Source organism: Myxine glutinosa, chromosome 5 (assembly GCF_964187855.1).
Source record: "Myxine glutinosa chromosome 5, kmMyxGlut1.1, whole genome shotgun sequence".
Lineage (NCBI taxonomy): Eukaryota > Metazoa > Chordata > Myxini > Myxiniformes > Myxinidae > Myxine > Myxine glutinosa.
The window spans coordinates 172,475,329-172,490,007 of NC_136265.1; the positions used below are offsets into that span (position 1 = coordinate 172,475,329).

Here is a 14,679-nt window from a genome sequence, read left to right on the forward strand (position 1 = left end):
CAGGGAGTCGATGGCATGCCATCGCAAATACCAATGCTTCACACCTAGAGCAAGGTTGGAAGATGGCAAAAAGTTCCACAAAGAATGGCCCAATGTCAAATTTCGATTTAATTTTCCCCCCCATTTCCACCAACGTGACCCTAGGTCCCCATCCCCAGGGGCATGAACAGGGAATCAAATCCAAAAAATCGTGACATATTTCATGTAACCCATAATGTTCATTGCATATACAAGCTTTCAATAAAAAAATGTTTAAAAACATGCCCGCAATTGTATTTTTTTGGTATTTGACTTGTTGACACCGCATCATGAGGCGGAAGCAAAAATGATACTGCTCGTGCTTCTTCGTGCCATGTGGTGATCATAACTAATAAGTTCGGTGAATTTCGGCACAACCATTTATGAGGAGATAGCGTTACAGATGGACAAACAGACGGGCCTGATTTTAAAATCGCACCGTTTTTTTTTTTTCCATCAAAAGGCCTGGAAGATGGTGGAAGAAGAAATGCGGGCAAGGGGGTTAACAAGGAGAGATGCAGAAAATAGGGCAAAATGGAGAAGATTGTCATGGGGACCGCAAGGCTAACCCCCGCTCTAGCAGGGAACATGGCCTTAAAATGCATGTTGTTGTTGTTGTAAAAGGCCTGGTGATGATAAAACAATACAAAGGGCGTAGGACCAAGAAAAAAGCATCTCACCTCCTTGATTCATCCAATATCATGTTTCGAAAAATGTCCCGAACCATGGCAGAAAAGGCCTCCATTATGTCAAATGGTTCTGTCTCAGGAAACTTTTCTAAAAATAAAAAAGCAACAAGTACAAACAATATTATTAAATCGATTGAAATTTCCAAACCCTCTTCAAAGCTAAATTGCATCAAAATACCAAATTAAAGCCTCAAGGACCAAATCCACAACGACATAACTCAATGGAGGGAATCACCGCAGAAAAGGCACATTCATTGTGCATCGAGAACATGTGTGCTGGAATACCTCCACACACCTCGAAGCTGTTCCTCCGCATGCAAACGTATTTTATTCACAGCCTCATCCCTCGATATCTGCAGGGAATGAGACAAAGGCTTGACGTTTTTGGAGCCATGAGAATTTAGAACTTTAGCATAGGACGGGTGAGGGGATCTCTTATGTGGACAGCAAAGTACAACAATGAAACACTGGATGCATTCATTTGTAAAATACTGTCCCCTCTGACTTTGGTGCAATTATCATCAAAAAAATTAATTTCTCAAATCAATTGTCAAGAGGGTTATCCATTTATTACAAATACATTACAGGGAGGTAGCAAGCTAGTCTTAGAAAAGAAAGAGATGTGACAATAATAGGAGGGGAGGGGAATGTTGGGGCAGAGAAGGATAAAGCGTTTGGAAGGAAATGAAATGGGAGCAAGGACAGGATAAGAAAAGGGAAATTATAGAGTGAACGGTGGTGGAAGTCAAAAATTGTGCCATATTTGCATATACAAGAAACACCCGCTCCCATCAAGAGTGGCCAGGGGGGTGAGGGGCCAAATATATTTTGAGCCATGTTAGTAATCCGTACTCTCTCCAGCAGCGGTCATTACACCACTTGCGCTGTGCCATGTTTACAGGCAAAAATCACAAGTCACCATCGTGGGTGTGGGGTGGATTGTTTTGTGCCTATGAGCTGATCCTGTGTACCACGAGGACGACAATGCAAAGATTTAGTGTAGATTGGTCCAGCTGTTTTTGATTCTATAAATATCAGAAAGACACACGCGCACTTGTATTCGATCTTGTATTCAAAAAAAAAACAAAAAAAAAACTCTAAACCCTCCCTTATATAAGGGAAAAAGGGGTGGGGACACTGAACCACCAATCAATGACCTTCTGGAACAACTCGTGCCATTCAAATTGAAACCTAACATCAAAACCGTTGCACCACTGAAACTACACCTTGGGATGTCACATCAAAACAACCGTTAAATCACACGTTGAATCAAACAAAACGTAGCATAATTCAAATAAATCAATGAAAAATAAACAACATGATTTGTAATAATTTATATGTTTGGTGACGCAGTTTCCCTGGTATGTTTCTGCATGAGAGGGCCAAAAGCTAGTGGTAAACCCAACACCTCCTCTGTGAGCGACACCACAGACTCCTCCACATGCCAAACCTCCAAAATCCTCCTTCTTCGTTTACTGGGGGTTGTCCCCAAAATGCTGGCGTTATCCCATAGGGGAACATGGCCAGCCTTAAGACCATGTTTGGCAATGGCAGATCTCTTTGGAAAGTTGCACTCGAAGGCCTTGCGGTGCTCATTGACACGTTGTCTTAATGTTCTCCCTGTCTCACCAATATATTCAGCCCCACAAACACAGGGAAACCTGTATACCACCCCTGCCCGGTCATTCCTTGGAAGCTTGTCCTTAACATGCATTAGTGCCTGTTTCATGGTGAAATTTGTGTTTGCATATATACATATACATATGTAAAGAGTTGGATAGATTGGGGATATACAAAGACGGTTCACGAGAATGGCTGAGAAGAGGGCGCTCGATTGGGATGGAGAACAAATCGTTATAAATGCCCAAGACGAAAGACACTACACCAATGGCTTAAAGAAGATGGCAGGACTGAGTCAATCGGACAAGTGTAGGTTCTACAAGATCGAACAGAAAGCACCAGTCACCTCCTATCGGGATGTAAAAAAAACTCCTGTCTCAACAGCTGTACACCTAAAGGCACAACAGGGTATGCCGAGTAATCCACTGGTACATCTGAAAATGTCTCAAAATCCCAGTTCCAGAAAACTCATGGAAACATGAACCAAAGTCAATCATTGAAAACAATCACATAATGCTCACATACAAACTGATGATCCCATTCAGCGTGAACATAGAAAACAAAGCACTGCAACCGGACAAAGTACTCAGATACAAAAAGGGAAAGAAGGCATTGCTAACTGAGGTTTCAGTACCCAGTAAGTTTGGTCTAAATAATGCAATCAAGAAAATGACCAAATATCAAGATCTCAAGTACAAAGGGAAAATATCTTGGAAGCTGAAGAACACCGAAATTGTACCTGTGATGAATGGAATTGAGTAACAGAAATTATTTTTAAAAAAGAACCTTACAAAGATCCTAGAAACCATCCCCGAGAACATTACCACCAACAAACTACAGTTGGAGGCTGTCCAGGGCTCAATGACAATTCTGAAAAGAGCCCTCAGCACAAAACTGAGAACACAACTTCACAGCTTATAGTCCATGAATCGCTATTCTTCACCAAAACAAAGGTGGATACTTCAAGTCCTGGGAGGACTCGGTTTCACTTTCTGAAACTCAAATATGGAAATAACAAATGACACACACCTTGTTTTATATAGTAGGATAATAAATATTTTTTTTTATAGATACTGAAAGGAGGAAGCGTACTCAGAAAGGTGCACTCACCTTGTCGTGTGTAACGTCATTCAATATTTTTAGAACACTTGAACCTGCGAGTCTGTAAATGAACAAAGTATCCATGAGCAATCACATTTTGCACTGATTTTACTGAACATTTTGGACAGAATTGAATGAATTATTAGTTTCCTTCTGGATGTCTGAGTATTGGCTTCATGCAAGCTTTGTTCTTCAAATCATTCCACTCCACGCTATGACATGCAAGTGCTTACTCCCGCGCGGCATCGAGCAGGTCCTTCTGGATGTTGTACATCTTAGGCACGGAACGCTTCTCCCGCCCAACTTCCATTGCGAGCTTGTCCAAGGCAAGAACCACCTGCTGTGCATGCTTCACGCCGATCTTGATGGCATGGCAGAGCTGAGGTTGCATTACATTTTCTGCCGAGCCTTCAAGCATAACTGCATTTCAGGAACCGACAAGGCAAATTACAATTAGGTACCAAGGATTATGATGAGCATGATGTTATTGTGACAAACCTCCCAAACACTTACCGATTGTACTGCGTGCTGCTCCAGTCACCACGAGATTTAGGGAACTTTGGGAAAGATCCTTGCGTGTTGGGTTCACCACAAACTCATCACCCACCAAACCAATACGAACTGCTCCTGCATTAACCCAAGCCACAAAGACGGAGGCGTCAAAAAACTAGGGTTTAAATGATTTAAATTAAATGATGGAATACTGTTCTCCCCTATGGGCCGGTGCTCCGACCTCACACCTAGCTCGGCTTCACGCTGTTGAAACAAAAGCTTTCAGAATCATTGGAATCTCCCGTGATGAAGCCATCTCTGAGGGCCTTTCACCCACTCACCGCAGACAGGTAGGTGGTCTTTCTGTCTTCTACCGACTCCTCTCCAGCCTTGCTCCCCCAGCTCTCTCTCTGTGCTCTGTCCCACAAATATTCCTACAGGTCGCACAAGATCTGCCAGCAGCCCTCTGATGGTTAAACTGCCGAAATCTCGGCTCTCTGCTCACCTTCACTCTTTCATTCCTCTTTTCTCTGGAGGTCTTTCACCAGAGGTTTCATTCCAGAGGGGTCTTTCACCTCTGGAACAAACTCCCACACTCCCTTCAATCCCACTCCTCCCTCCAGGTCTTTAAAACAGCTGTTCACCACCATCTCTTATCTTTCCCCATCCAAAACCTTGATCTTTTCTACCCCCACTAATTCACCCCAGATCCACCTTGTTTGAAATTCCAACTTCTTTCCTGGAAGTCCCGGCAGTGTCCATATGTTTTATACCTCTCCCACCCCCCCCCTTCCCATGCCTCCCCCCCCCAAAGCCCTCCCCCCCTCCCCCCCACAGATCTCTCGATGTCCCTGCTCTCAGATGTTGTGTTTGTGTTCCTCCCCCTCTTGCCCCATCTTGCCTACCGCTCCCCATGTTATATGTTTTATGTGTCAGTTTGTCTTTCTGTGTGATTAATGTCAGCTCTTTCATGACCCTCGATCTTGTATACAAGAAAAAAAAATCATAGTTTTATGATAAACACATTGTGGGAAAGCTGGTAATGGTAAAGCTGACCCTCCAATGATGAAATGGAGGTCATTTGATGCGACTTGTATTCCAAATCCAACGGCAGGTGTCTTTTTTATTTTATTTTTATATTGAAGGCTCCAGTCACAGACTATTTAGTCCTCATTGAGGCCATGCCTTCAATAAAAACTGCATTGATAGAAAGGTGAACAAAGAGAGAATTGTCTAAGAGTTTTTGAGGAAGTAAAAAATCTGCTTTTTTAAAAGGGCAAGGTCGTAAGTGTTTGGAAAGACATGAGAAGGTAAAGAGTTCCAGAGTTTGGCAATGGAGGAGAAGAAACAAACATCATAACGGCCCACCCTTGAGTTGCCAATGGCCACACAATAATCGTGCGATGTAGTGGCTTGTCGAGCATTCCATGGTCTCGCTAATGGCTGTGGAAACAAGCAGTAACTTCGCGGGAGTAGAAACCGAAGTAATATCTGTAGAAAAGCGAAAGAGAACCAACTTTGCGGCGTAATTTGAGCGGGTCGAGTTTTGAGGCCAGATTGGAAGTTGTTGTTGATAAGTCGATTACTTTGGATTCAATTCTGTCCAGTAAGTATGTGGAGCTAGAACCTCCCCAGATGTGAGAGCAGCACTCTATACAAGGACGAATAAATCCTTTATAGTTTATATAGTTGAAGCAATTGTTGAGAGGAGAAGAATCTTCGTTATCTGAACAGGACTCCAGATTTGACCCCCCAAGATAGGAATTTGCTTTTTCCTCCGAAACTACACACACTATTTCGATGAGACTTGACCACAACCTTCATCACCCATGATGTGATGTACCAAAGTTTCTTCACGGCATTTATAATAAAAAAAATATAAAAAAATAAAATAAAATCGGCCCCTATGGGGTTCTATGGTGGGGGGGGGGGGGGTTACGTAAAGGTATTTCATTCAAAAATATTCTTCTCAGACACCACCAGACAGATCCACCAGACCAAAATTGCCAAGAGGCATCAGGACCATGCCCTAACCCTAAGTTGTACTTCACACGGTCGTTACTCCCACGAAAAGGTCCACAGGGCCCCTCCCTGAATCCCTCACCAAAACATCTTCACAACTGCATGAGCGATATGGACCAAATTTGGTACGATGCATCAGGACAGTAAGGTCTCGTGGGGATGTGCTCCCCATTTGCATCCGCCAATATATAGGAGATAAGAAGGGGGGTATCGCCCCAAATATTGGCATTTCATTCGAAAATCTTCTTCCCAGAAACTGACAACCAGATCCAGACCAAACTGACTATGCGGCATAGTGAGCATGCTCTAACCTTAAGTTGTTCCCCCCCATGGCCTTATGTCCACTGGAAAGGGGACCAAGGGCTCCCTCCCCTAATCCCCCATACTGACTAAAACACATTTTCCTCACAAACTACATGACCAATATGGACCAAATTTGGTGCAGTAAGGTCTCATGTGGTCTCATGTGGTGTGCCCCAAAGAGGCTGGAAAAGAGGTTTTTGCCTCAAATTCAGGAAAAAAAGAAGAAGTTTTTAACCTTCTCAGAAACCATGGGGAAATAACCATCAGTCCGCCACGGAGCTATATTTACTTCACATCATCAAAGTCCTACCCTCAGAAGTGGCAACATGATCATCTAAAACTCACAACTTCATCCAGTTAAACTTTACAATAGTGTTTCAATAGGAAAAAATAAAAGCAATTCATACACATTAAATATGTCAGAGCTTGCAAAATATTTTTTCAAGTTATCGCAATAATCGTACTTTTGCAAAAGAAACATTCTTCACAAGTATGACGACCAACTCACCAACAGGTCCATTCCAAGGAATGTCTGAAATAGCCAGAGCAGCAGAAGCTGTCACAGAAGGGAATCAATGGTTAGTGCCAGTGTAGGACAAGCAAAAAATAACGAACCAGGTTTACATGCAAGTTGAGACAGCATTAGTATTGTCAATGCTGAAAAGACAAATGTATAGCAAACTACCCAGAATGAATGAATGAATGTTCGTTTTTTTTTTTAAGGCAATTTTCCCCGCTAGAGCAGGGGTTAGCCTTGCGGGCCCCATGACAACCATGGTTCCCCGTTTGAAGTTGCTCTTCCGCTTGGTTTATTGGAGAGTTACTTTTAGCTGGTGGAATCCATCACCCTGTTAAGATGAATGCACATTTCAGCATGAAAAGCTAGAATTTCTCATTAAATGCAATGCATTCCGCTCGGAGGGAACAGGGAACCCAGAGAAGAAGAAACCCAGAGACCCAGAATGGATGAATGAATGATCGTTTTAAGGCCATTTTCCCCGCTAGAGCGGGGGTTAGCCTTGCGGGCCCCATGACAATCATGGTTCCCTGTTTGAGGCAATGTTTTTATGGCCGGATGCCCTTCCTGACGCCAACCCTTAGTCGCCTCTTACGATGCACAGGGATACGGTGTACCTATTCTAAATCGGGGTACACACCGTGATCATTCATCCCAGCAAGCTGGTACTCAATTTGCCGACCTCGGAAGGATGACAGGCTGAGTGAACCCCCTGGCGTTAATTCAGCGATCGACCGGGATTCGAACCCTGGATCCTAGGATCCCAAGCCGGCACCCTAACCACTAAGCCACCCAGAGATAAGAAAATATTACTGTGCGGATAAAACCCACGAAAAAATACACTAATTAAGTCTTTAAACAAAGCAAAACTTTATGGAACTTGAATTACGGTGGAAGATGTGAATAAATGATACATGCCATGGGAATATCATCCTAACCTCCATTGATTGCCAGAACTTCAGGATCATTCGCACCGTCCACAGCTAGGAGGTTACAGATTACCTGAAGAGGGTGAAAGGATGAAACGAGTGGATAATTAACTGAGGTTCAAATATAAAGTGCACCATGAGAGAGCGACTTAAAAGAAAATTTAAAAAGGAAAAATATTTCCGTAGTAAAGGCTGATAGGCCTTTGCACTATAATTACCTTTAAAGTGAAGAAATGTCATATCGAACAAACCTGTGTATCATAGTAATATCCACTGGGGAACATTGGACGTATTGAACGATCTAAAATGCAAAATGCAGCGCATGTAAATACGTGACGTCTGAGGCTGATCCACATCCAACTGTTACAGGATGATGTAAGCATTAGGGGGGAGGGATGGGGGAACAGTTCATGGCTTGTAGTCATCAATCTGCCAAAAAAGCTCCACACACCAATGAGACGGCTGGTCAATATCTCCACATCGGTTTGTCCAAGTTCCCGCCGAAGGTGATTCGTAGGGATTCTGCCTGCAGCCGCTGCCTTTTGTCGATAGTCCACCTGGAGGCATCAATGGAGGGTGGCATGATCGAGAAGCAAACATGCGTAGATTTCCAAATCCATGCAATAACTAAAGCTTGCACAAGAGCTGGATAGTCGTAGCACCCAAATTCATTGGGGGGGGGGGGGGGGGGGGTCTTGTGCTGCACAGTAGAGTACAAAAAGTGATGTCGAATTCAAAATGGGAACCAAAGGACTTGAGAATCTACCTAAATCCCCCTTCTCCCCGATTCCTTGACTTCCCCAGCTCCCACTCCACGAGGCCCTGACTCCATGAGCCCTCGACCGCACCCACCCCCCCCTCCTCTTATTATTTTTTAATCCCTTATTAACAATAATAATCCTTATTATTAAAAATGAAAATAATAAGGATGAAGGGTGTACCGACCGTGAGAGGAAGAAATTGGGAAAGCGTGGGTTTCGTCTTGCTTACTGCAGTCACCATAACTGAAGTGTCACCCATCTGGGAAACATGAAAGAAGCCAGGTGTCAACAGAATGTTTTACACGGTTTGTTAAAGAACTGTATAACGATATTCACTCCGGAACCATGCTGTCCAACAATGCACAATGCTCATTTTATTTAAACTCATCCCAGTAAACAATGTTTCACAACATGTAGAATGCATTACTTGCGCAACTGCACAGCCGTCAGCAAAGCGTGCCAGCTTTCCCGTGGAGATCTCGAGTTTCCTGGAGATGGGATAGTCAGGTTAATAAAAAAAAAGAAAAGAAGGGTGGGATAGTCAGGTTAACACACTAACACACACTAACACACACACACACACACACACACACACACACACACACACACACACACACACACACACACACACACACACACACACACACACACACCTCCTTTTAGCAAAAGATGCAAAAAAACAAGTAAAATTTCTCTTGTGGCCCTGGAACCAAACAAACAGTATATTTATAACACCTCTCAGCTCTCACGCATCACACCCCCCACGCCCTCCTCCCCCCACCCACTCCCAACATGATTAATAATAAATAGCATCACTTAAACATTTTCGTCTTCTTTTCGTTCATATGCAGTACAAGGTTGTAGGCTAGCCTCATTGGCTGAGGGTGTGTTTGTAATGCTGATGCAACGCCCTCTGCTGGTTGAGGTAGGAATTTGTAGTTTGTTCAGGGTACCGGCGACAGCTTAGAAGGACGCAATGGGACCTTTAAGGTCCACCGACGAAGGCTGCCAGACAGGACACCCGTTTAATGTGAATCCGAGGGACATTATGGATGGATTTGGTTGAAACTTGGTGGACAGGTTTGGTGATGAGGACGAATAGATTAGATTTTGGTGAAGATCCGGACACAGTATTACAGGCCCTGAGGGGGTCCACTTGAGGTCCCTGAGGGAGCCCTGAGTGTTGCCTCCCCCCACCCCCACCCCCAAAATAAGTATTTGCTTTCTTCTCAGAAACTACACATGCAATTCTGATGAAACTTGACCACAACATTCCATTCATCACCCATGATATATCAACGCTTGTTCCCGGCATTTAAAAAAAATTGGGCCCAATGGGAGTCTATGGGGGAAGGGTTGCACCCACTAATAGGTATTTGTTTTATTCTCAGAAATGACACATGCAATTCTGATTAAACTATACCACAACCTTCACCACCCGTGGTGTACCAAAGTTTGTTCACGGCATTAAAAAATTGGGCCTTGAGGGGTCTATTGGGGGGTTGCCTCTACCCCACCCCCAAAAATAGGTATTTGCTTTCTTCTCAGAAACTACACATAAAATTCCGATTAAACTTGACCACAACATTCCATTCATCACCAGTGATGTACCAACGTTTATTCCCGGCATTTAAAAAAATTGGGGTCTAAGGCGGTCTATGGGGGGGGGGGGGGGTTGCGCCCAGAATAGGTGTTTGCTTTCTTCTCAGAAACTGCACACACAATTCCGATTAAACTTTACCACAACATTCAACACCCATGATGTATCAAAGTTTGTTCACGCCATTACAAAAATAATAACAAATTTTTTTTAAAAAAATCAGGCCCTGAGGGGGTCTACGGGAGAGTGGGCAGGGGGAGGTGTCCCCCCCTCCCCCCCCCCCAAAAGTAGGTATTTGCTGTTTTCTCTGAAACTACAGACACAATTTCAATGAAACTTGATCACAACCTTCATCACACGTGATGTACCAATGTTTGTTTAAGTTTAAGGCATTAGAAAAATTGGGGGCTGAGGAGGTATACAGGGTGGGGAAATGGAATACAAAGGTATTCCAAATGCCAGTTGCCCCCCAAAATAGGTATTGTCGCGCAACTCCAGTTAACACCAGAGTCGCGGATAGCCTAAACGGTCTTATTCGGAGGCAACTACCCAAACACGGATTGTACTTTATGTCGCACGGGAGGAAGAAGGAAAATGGAGGCTGCGGAAGCGCTTAACTGCGAAATGGCGATCCTGTCGGGGAAATCAACTCAAGCGGGCTCAGGTGTACAGGGAATATAAAAATAATATAAGGGTTTATTAACAAGGATGGTGGGACAGGAAAACGGCGATGATAATCAACTAATGGCCTAAGTTGGGACGTCCCCACACGACAGATCTCAACCACAGACGAGGGAATATGAATACGAAAATAACACGTCTCGTCGTGTACAGTGTAAACGCGGAGCTCGGCCTTATCTGTCTGTAGTCTTGTATGGTTTGCGGTCCAACATGGCTCCGTTCGGCATCCCACGCGGCCCTCTCCGACCGCCACCAAGCCTCGCTCCAAGCTCCAATCGTTTCGCCGCCCACGAGGTCTGTGCACCAAGCACCACGCATCCAACGCAGACCCGCGAGCTCCACACAAGGTCGACCCTCAACTCGAGCACGAACACAGAACGATGAAGAATGGCAAAAAGGGGAAGAGAGCGCAAATCCACTGCATGCCAAGTGCCGCTTCGAGCCAAGTCCAAGCCAAACGAAGCAACTCTCTCACAACTCTCTGCCTGTGCGAACTCAACTACTCGCCAACTCACTCACTCCACTGCGTCTCAAGACTCACTGCCAGAAGCAACTGCCAAAATGGCGTTCGGCCCTCGCTAATATCTGCTGGCCGGTCACGTCAGCCTTGGCACGCTGCCAACCAATCAGTCCCTTCCACCGATCCTCCCAGCTTCGCTCAGGCCCACGCCCACCGCGCCTCCCAACCTCGCTCCCTACTCCGTGGTCATAGCGCGTGCTATTCGAGGTGGATAGGCCCGCCAGAGGTGTAGGTGGCGGCGGCCATTATCGGCGGTGTCCCAGCCTGGTTTCCTTTTGCCGGTTCTCTTCCAGAGTCTCGTCAGGGAAGGGAATTACTTAGTGTTGCGCTAAGGACTTGTCGGAATGTCTATGTTGGTCTGCAGTGCCAAAAGGGACAAAGGTTTGGCTAACCAGGTGTGGACACACAGGGGCTACTCTTTAATCCCTAACTCTACTTAACACACGAACCTCCTGATAGGTTCACAATTATACTCCTTACCCGACAAAATGCCGAGACATGGAACTTATTACAAGGTCAGATCCCTTACCGCGGCAGACGAAGCACGTTACCTATTCAGATCTATCTACTCTACATATCACTACCCCGCCAGACATAACAGTATTTTTTTGTTTGTTTGTTTAAAGTCTTATGATTATGTTCGTATGATTCTTCATGCTGCAACCATTGCAACCTTCTAGCAACCATTGAAATTGGTTTAAAATACCGTCGTGTTCCCGGGGATTAAGATCCGTGGAGACGAATGGCCGACAGAGCCTTACACTCCGAGGCGTTCAGTACAACTATGGCAGTGTTATTTAATACGCGCGAGGGTGGAGAGGCAGTAAGGCTCTTACCTGCATGGATTCCACTGGAGCGTTCTCGAACCACGATAATCAAACCAGAGCGACACGGAATTAAAATGCAACAAATAAACAGCCTTAATAAAAATAAATGCCAGGGACAAGAAATGCACGGTAAAACTAATCCCAAATTTGGGGCGCCCCACACGGACTCGTAAAACAGCACAAGGGGATAAATAAATGAAAGTAATGTGTGTGGTGTGTTTGCCTGCACTCGGTGGTCTCTTCAAGCGGTCCCCAACCCCGCCGGCCGCCACGCGGGTCCCTGGTCCATGCGCGGGAAAACAGGCCTTGGCATGCAGCTGTGTTCACCCCAGTCGCCGACGTGCAGCGCTCAGGCCCAAGCTCCCCTCTCGCCGTCCGCTCCACAAAGCACCGAGGTGAGACAAGAGAAGGACGCATCCGCCCAGAGCGTGCCAGCCATGAACCAAGAGCGGCAGAGTGCACGAGCTGCGACCGCCAATGTCAGGACCAAGAGCGAGGAAGAGCAGAGGAGCAGGAACTGCGACCGCCCACCACGCAGCCAGTACCAAGAGAAAGAAAATGAAGGCGACCGCTCTCATCAATGTCAGGACCAAGAAGGGAATAATAAAATGCGACTGCACTCGGTGAATGTCGGAACCAAGCTATACGTGTGACTGCTTGCTACAAAGGCCAGCCCAGAGAGAGAGAAAAATTGCGGTCCTCAGCCTTTTTGTTCCCCGGTCTCGAATGTCTTCTGATGACGTCCACACGCGCTCCAATCAAAGAGTCCATCGCAGCAGTCCAATCATCACCTCTCGGGGTGGGGCCCCACGGCCCTGCTTGCTTGGTGTTGCGATGACTCGGCTGGTGGCGCCAGTGGCAGCGTTCAATGTCTGAATCCTCGTGGCTTTTATTTAGTGTTATTAATTTAGGTGCAGAGTGCACGGCTGGTGTGGTGTGTGTCATAAGGAACAAGGAAAAAACCACAGAGGCAATTTACATGCAGGGAATTAATTACACTTATACCCTACATAATTAACATAGCTCCACCCCTCGCCATGGAGACAATTATACAACCTTACCGGACACACTGAGCTGACTTAAGTTGCAGGTTTCTTCTTCTTCACGACAGTCGGAGCACACTACCTTATACAATCCTACCTGGCCCTAAGGTATTTCATTGGTACCCCCACAAACGTAACAATACCTTTAGTCAGTGTAGTACACTGATTATTCTACCAGGTGAGCACCCAGGTGTATTGCCCCTATTTTTTTTATCTTTTAAGTGATTCTTAAGCATTTTGAGATAGGACCAAAAACGATACATAGCATGATATTTCAAGAAGTTATGGATATGCAACAGGCATTTTAAGGCCATTTTCCCTGCAAGAGCGGGGGTTAGCCTTGCGGTCCCCATGACAATCTTCTCCATTTTGCCTTTTTTTCTGCATCTCCCCTTGTTAACCCCCTTGCCCGCATTTCTTCTTCAACCATTTTAGCCAAGTCTTTCTCGGTCTTCCCCGTCCTCTACTTCCTTCTACATTCATTTCCATCACTCTTCTCAACCAGTCACTTTCATCCTTCCTCAACACATGACCAAACCATCTCAACCTGTTTCTCTTCACAGCATCCATCACAGGCTCTATTCCCATCATCTTTCGCAATTCATCATTTGTCTTCCTCTCTCTCAACGATACTCCACACATCCACCGAACCATTCGCATTTCCACCCTTTCCAGCCTTCGTTGCTGCTCGACGTTCATTACCCATGTCTCACTCCCATAAATCATAACACTTCTCACACATGCAGCATACACCTTTCCCTTCAGCTTCAACGACACTCCCCTCCTCGTCAGCACGCCACTCAGTTCCCAGAACTTCTTCCATGCACATCTCACTCGAGCAACCGTTGCCGAGTCTGATCCACCTTCTCCATTCAGCATGTCTCCTAGGTAACAAAATGTTTTCACACCTTCCAGCTTCACGCCATCTCCAAGATCCAACTCAACATTTCCTCCATCTGCAGCTCCCTCTGTGCACACCTTACATTTTAATGTAGCTGCCACACTGAATGACCCTCTCAGACCACTACATTTTTGATGAACCCACTCAGCGCACATTGTACATTGAATGGAATTCACTCCGACACCCTTCCTGCACACAGCACACGGCCACTTCCCAGTTCTTTCCACCTCACCACATGCTTTACCACTTGGCATCACCTTCGTTTTTCCGATATTCACCTTCAGACCTTTTGTCTCCATACATTCCTTCCACGTGTTCATCTTTTCCTTCAGTCCATCCATACTTTCCGCAATCAACACCAGATCATCTGCATACAACAACTCCCACGGTAAACCCTCCTTTACGTTCTGAGCCAGCACCTCCATCATAGCTACAAATAGTAGTGGACTTAGTACCGACCCCTGATGCACTCCCACCTTCACCTCAAACTCACCACTGTTCCCGTCCTTCCAGCTGTGTGCGCTCTTTTGTACATTGCCATCACTACTCTGATCAACCATTCCTCCACTCCTAACTTCCTCAGTGCAACTCCTCAATCCTCCAACTCCTAACTTCCTCAATTTGTGCGCATAATAATTCCTCAATTCTTCTTCTT

At 45.4% G+C, this 14,679-nt stretch overlaps 1 protein-coding gene across 1 annotated transcript in view; it reads right to left on the minus strand.

The window, feature by feature from the left end:
* PNPT1 (polyribonucleotide nucleotidyltransferase 1) overlaps positions 1–14,679 on the minus strand; it is a 60,892-nt gene that overhangs the window by 45,020 nt on the left and 1,193 nt on the right. The window contains exons 2-12 of the mRNA XM_068115535.2: positions 8,880–8,940; positions 8,637–8,711; positions 8,143–8,248; positions 7,943–7,992; positions 7,701–7,764; positions 6,754–6,801; positions 3,942–4,055; positions 3,662–3,848; positions 3,438–3,489; positions 1,003–1,060; positions 699–795 (exon numbers count right to left, since the gene is read on the minus strand). Of these exons, the coding sequence (XP_067971636.2) occupies positions 699–795; positions 1,003–1,060; positions 3,438–3,489; positions 3,662–3,848; positions 3,942–4,055; positions 6,754–6,801; positions 7,701–7,764; positions 7,943–7,992; positions 8,143–8,248; positions 8,637–8,711; positions 8,880–8,940 (912 nt within the window). The remainder of the gene's footprint in view (positions 1–698; positions 796–1,002; positions 1,061–3,437; positions 3,490–3,661; positions 3,849–3,941; positions 4,056–6,753; positions 6,802–7,700; positions 7,765–7,942; positions 7,993–8,142; positions 8,249–8,636; positions 8,712–8,879; positions 8,941–14,679) is intronic.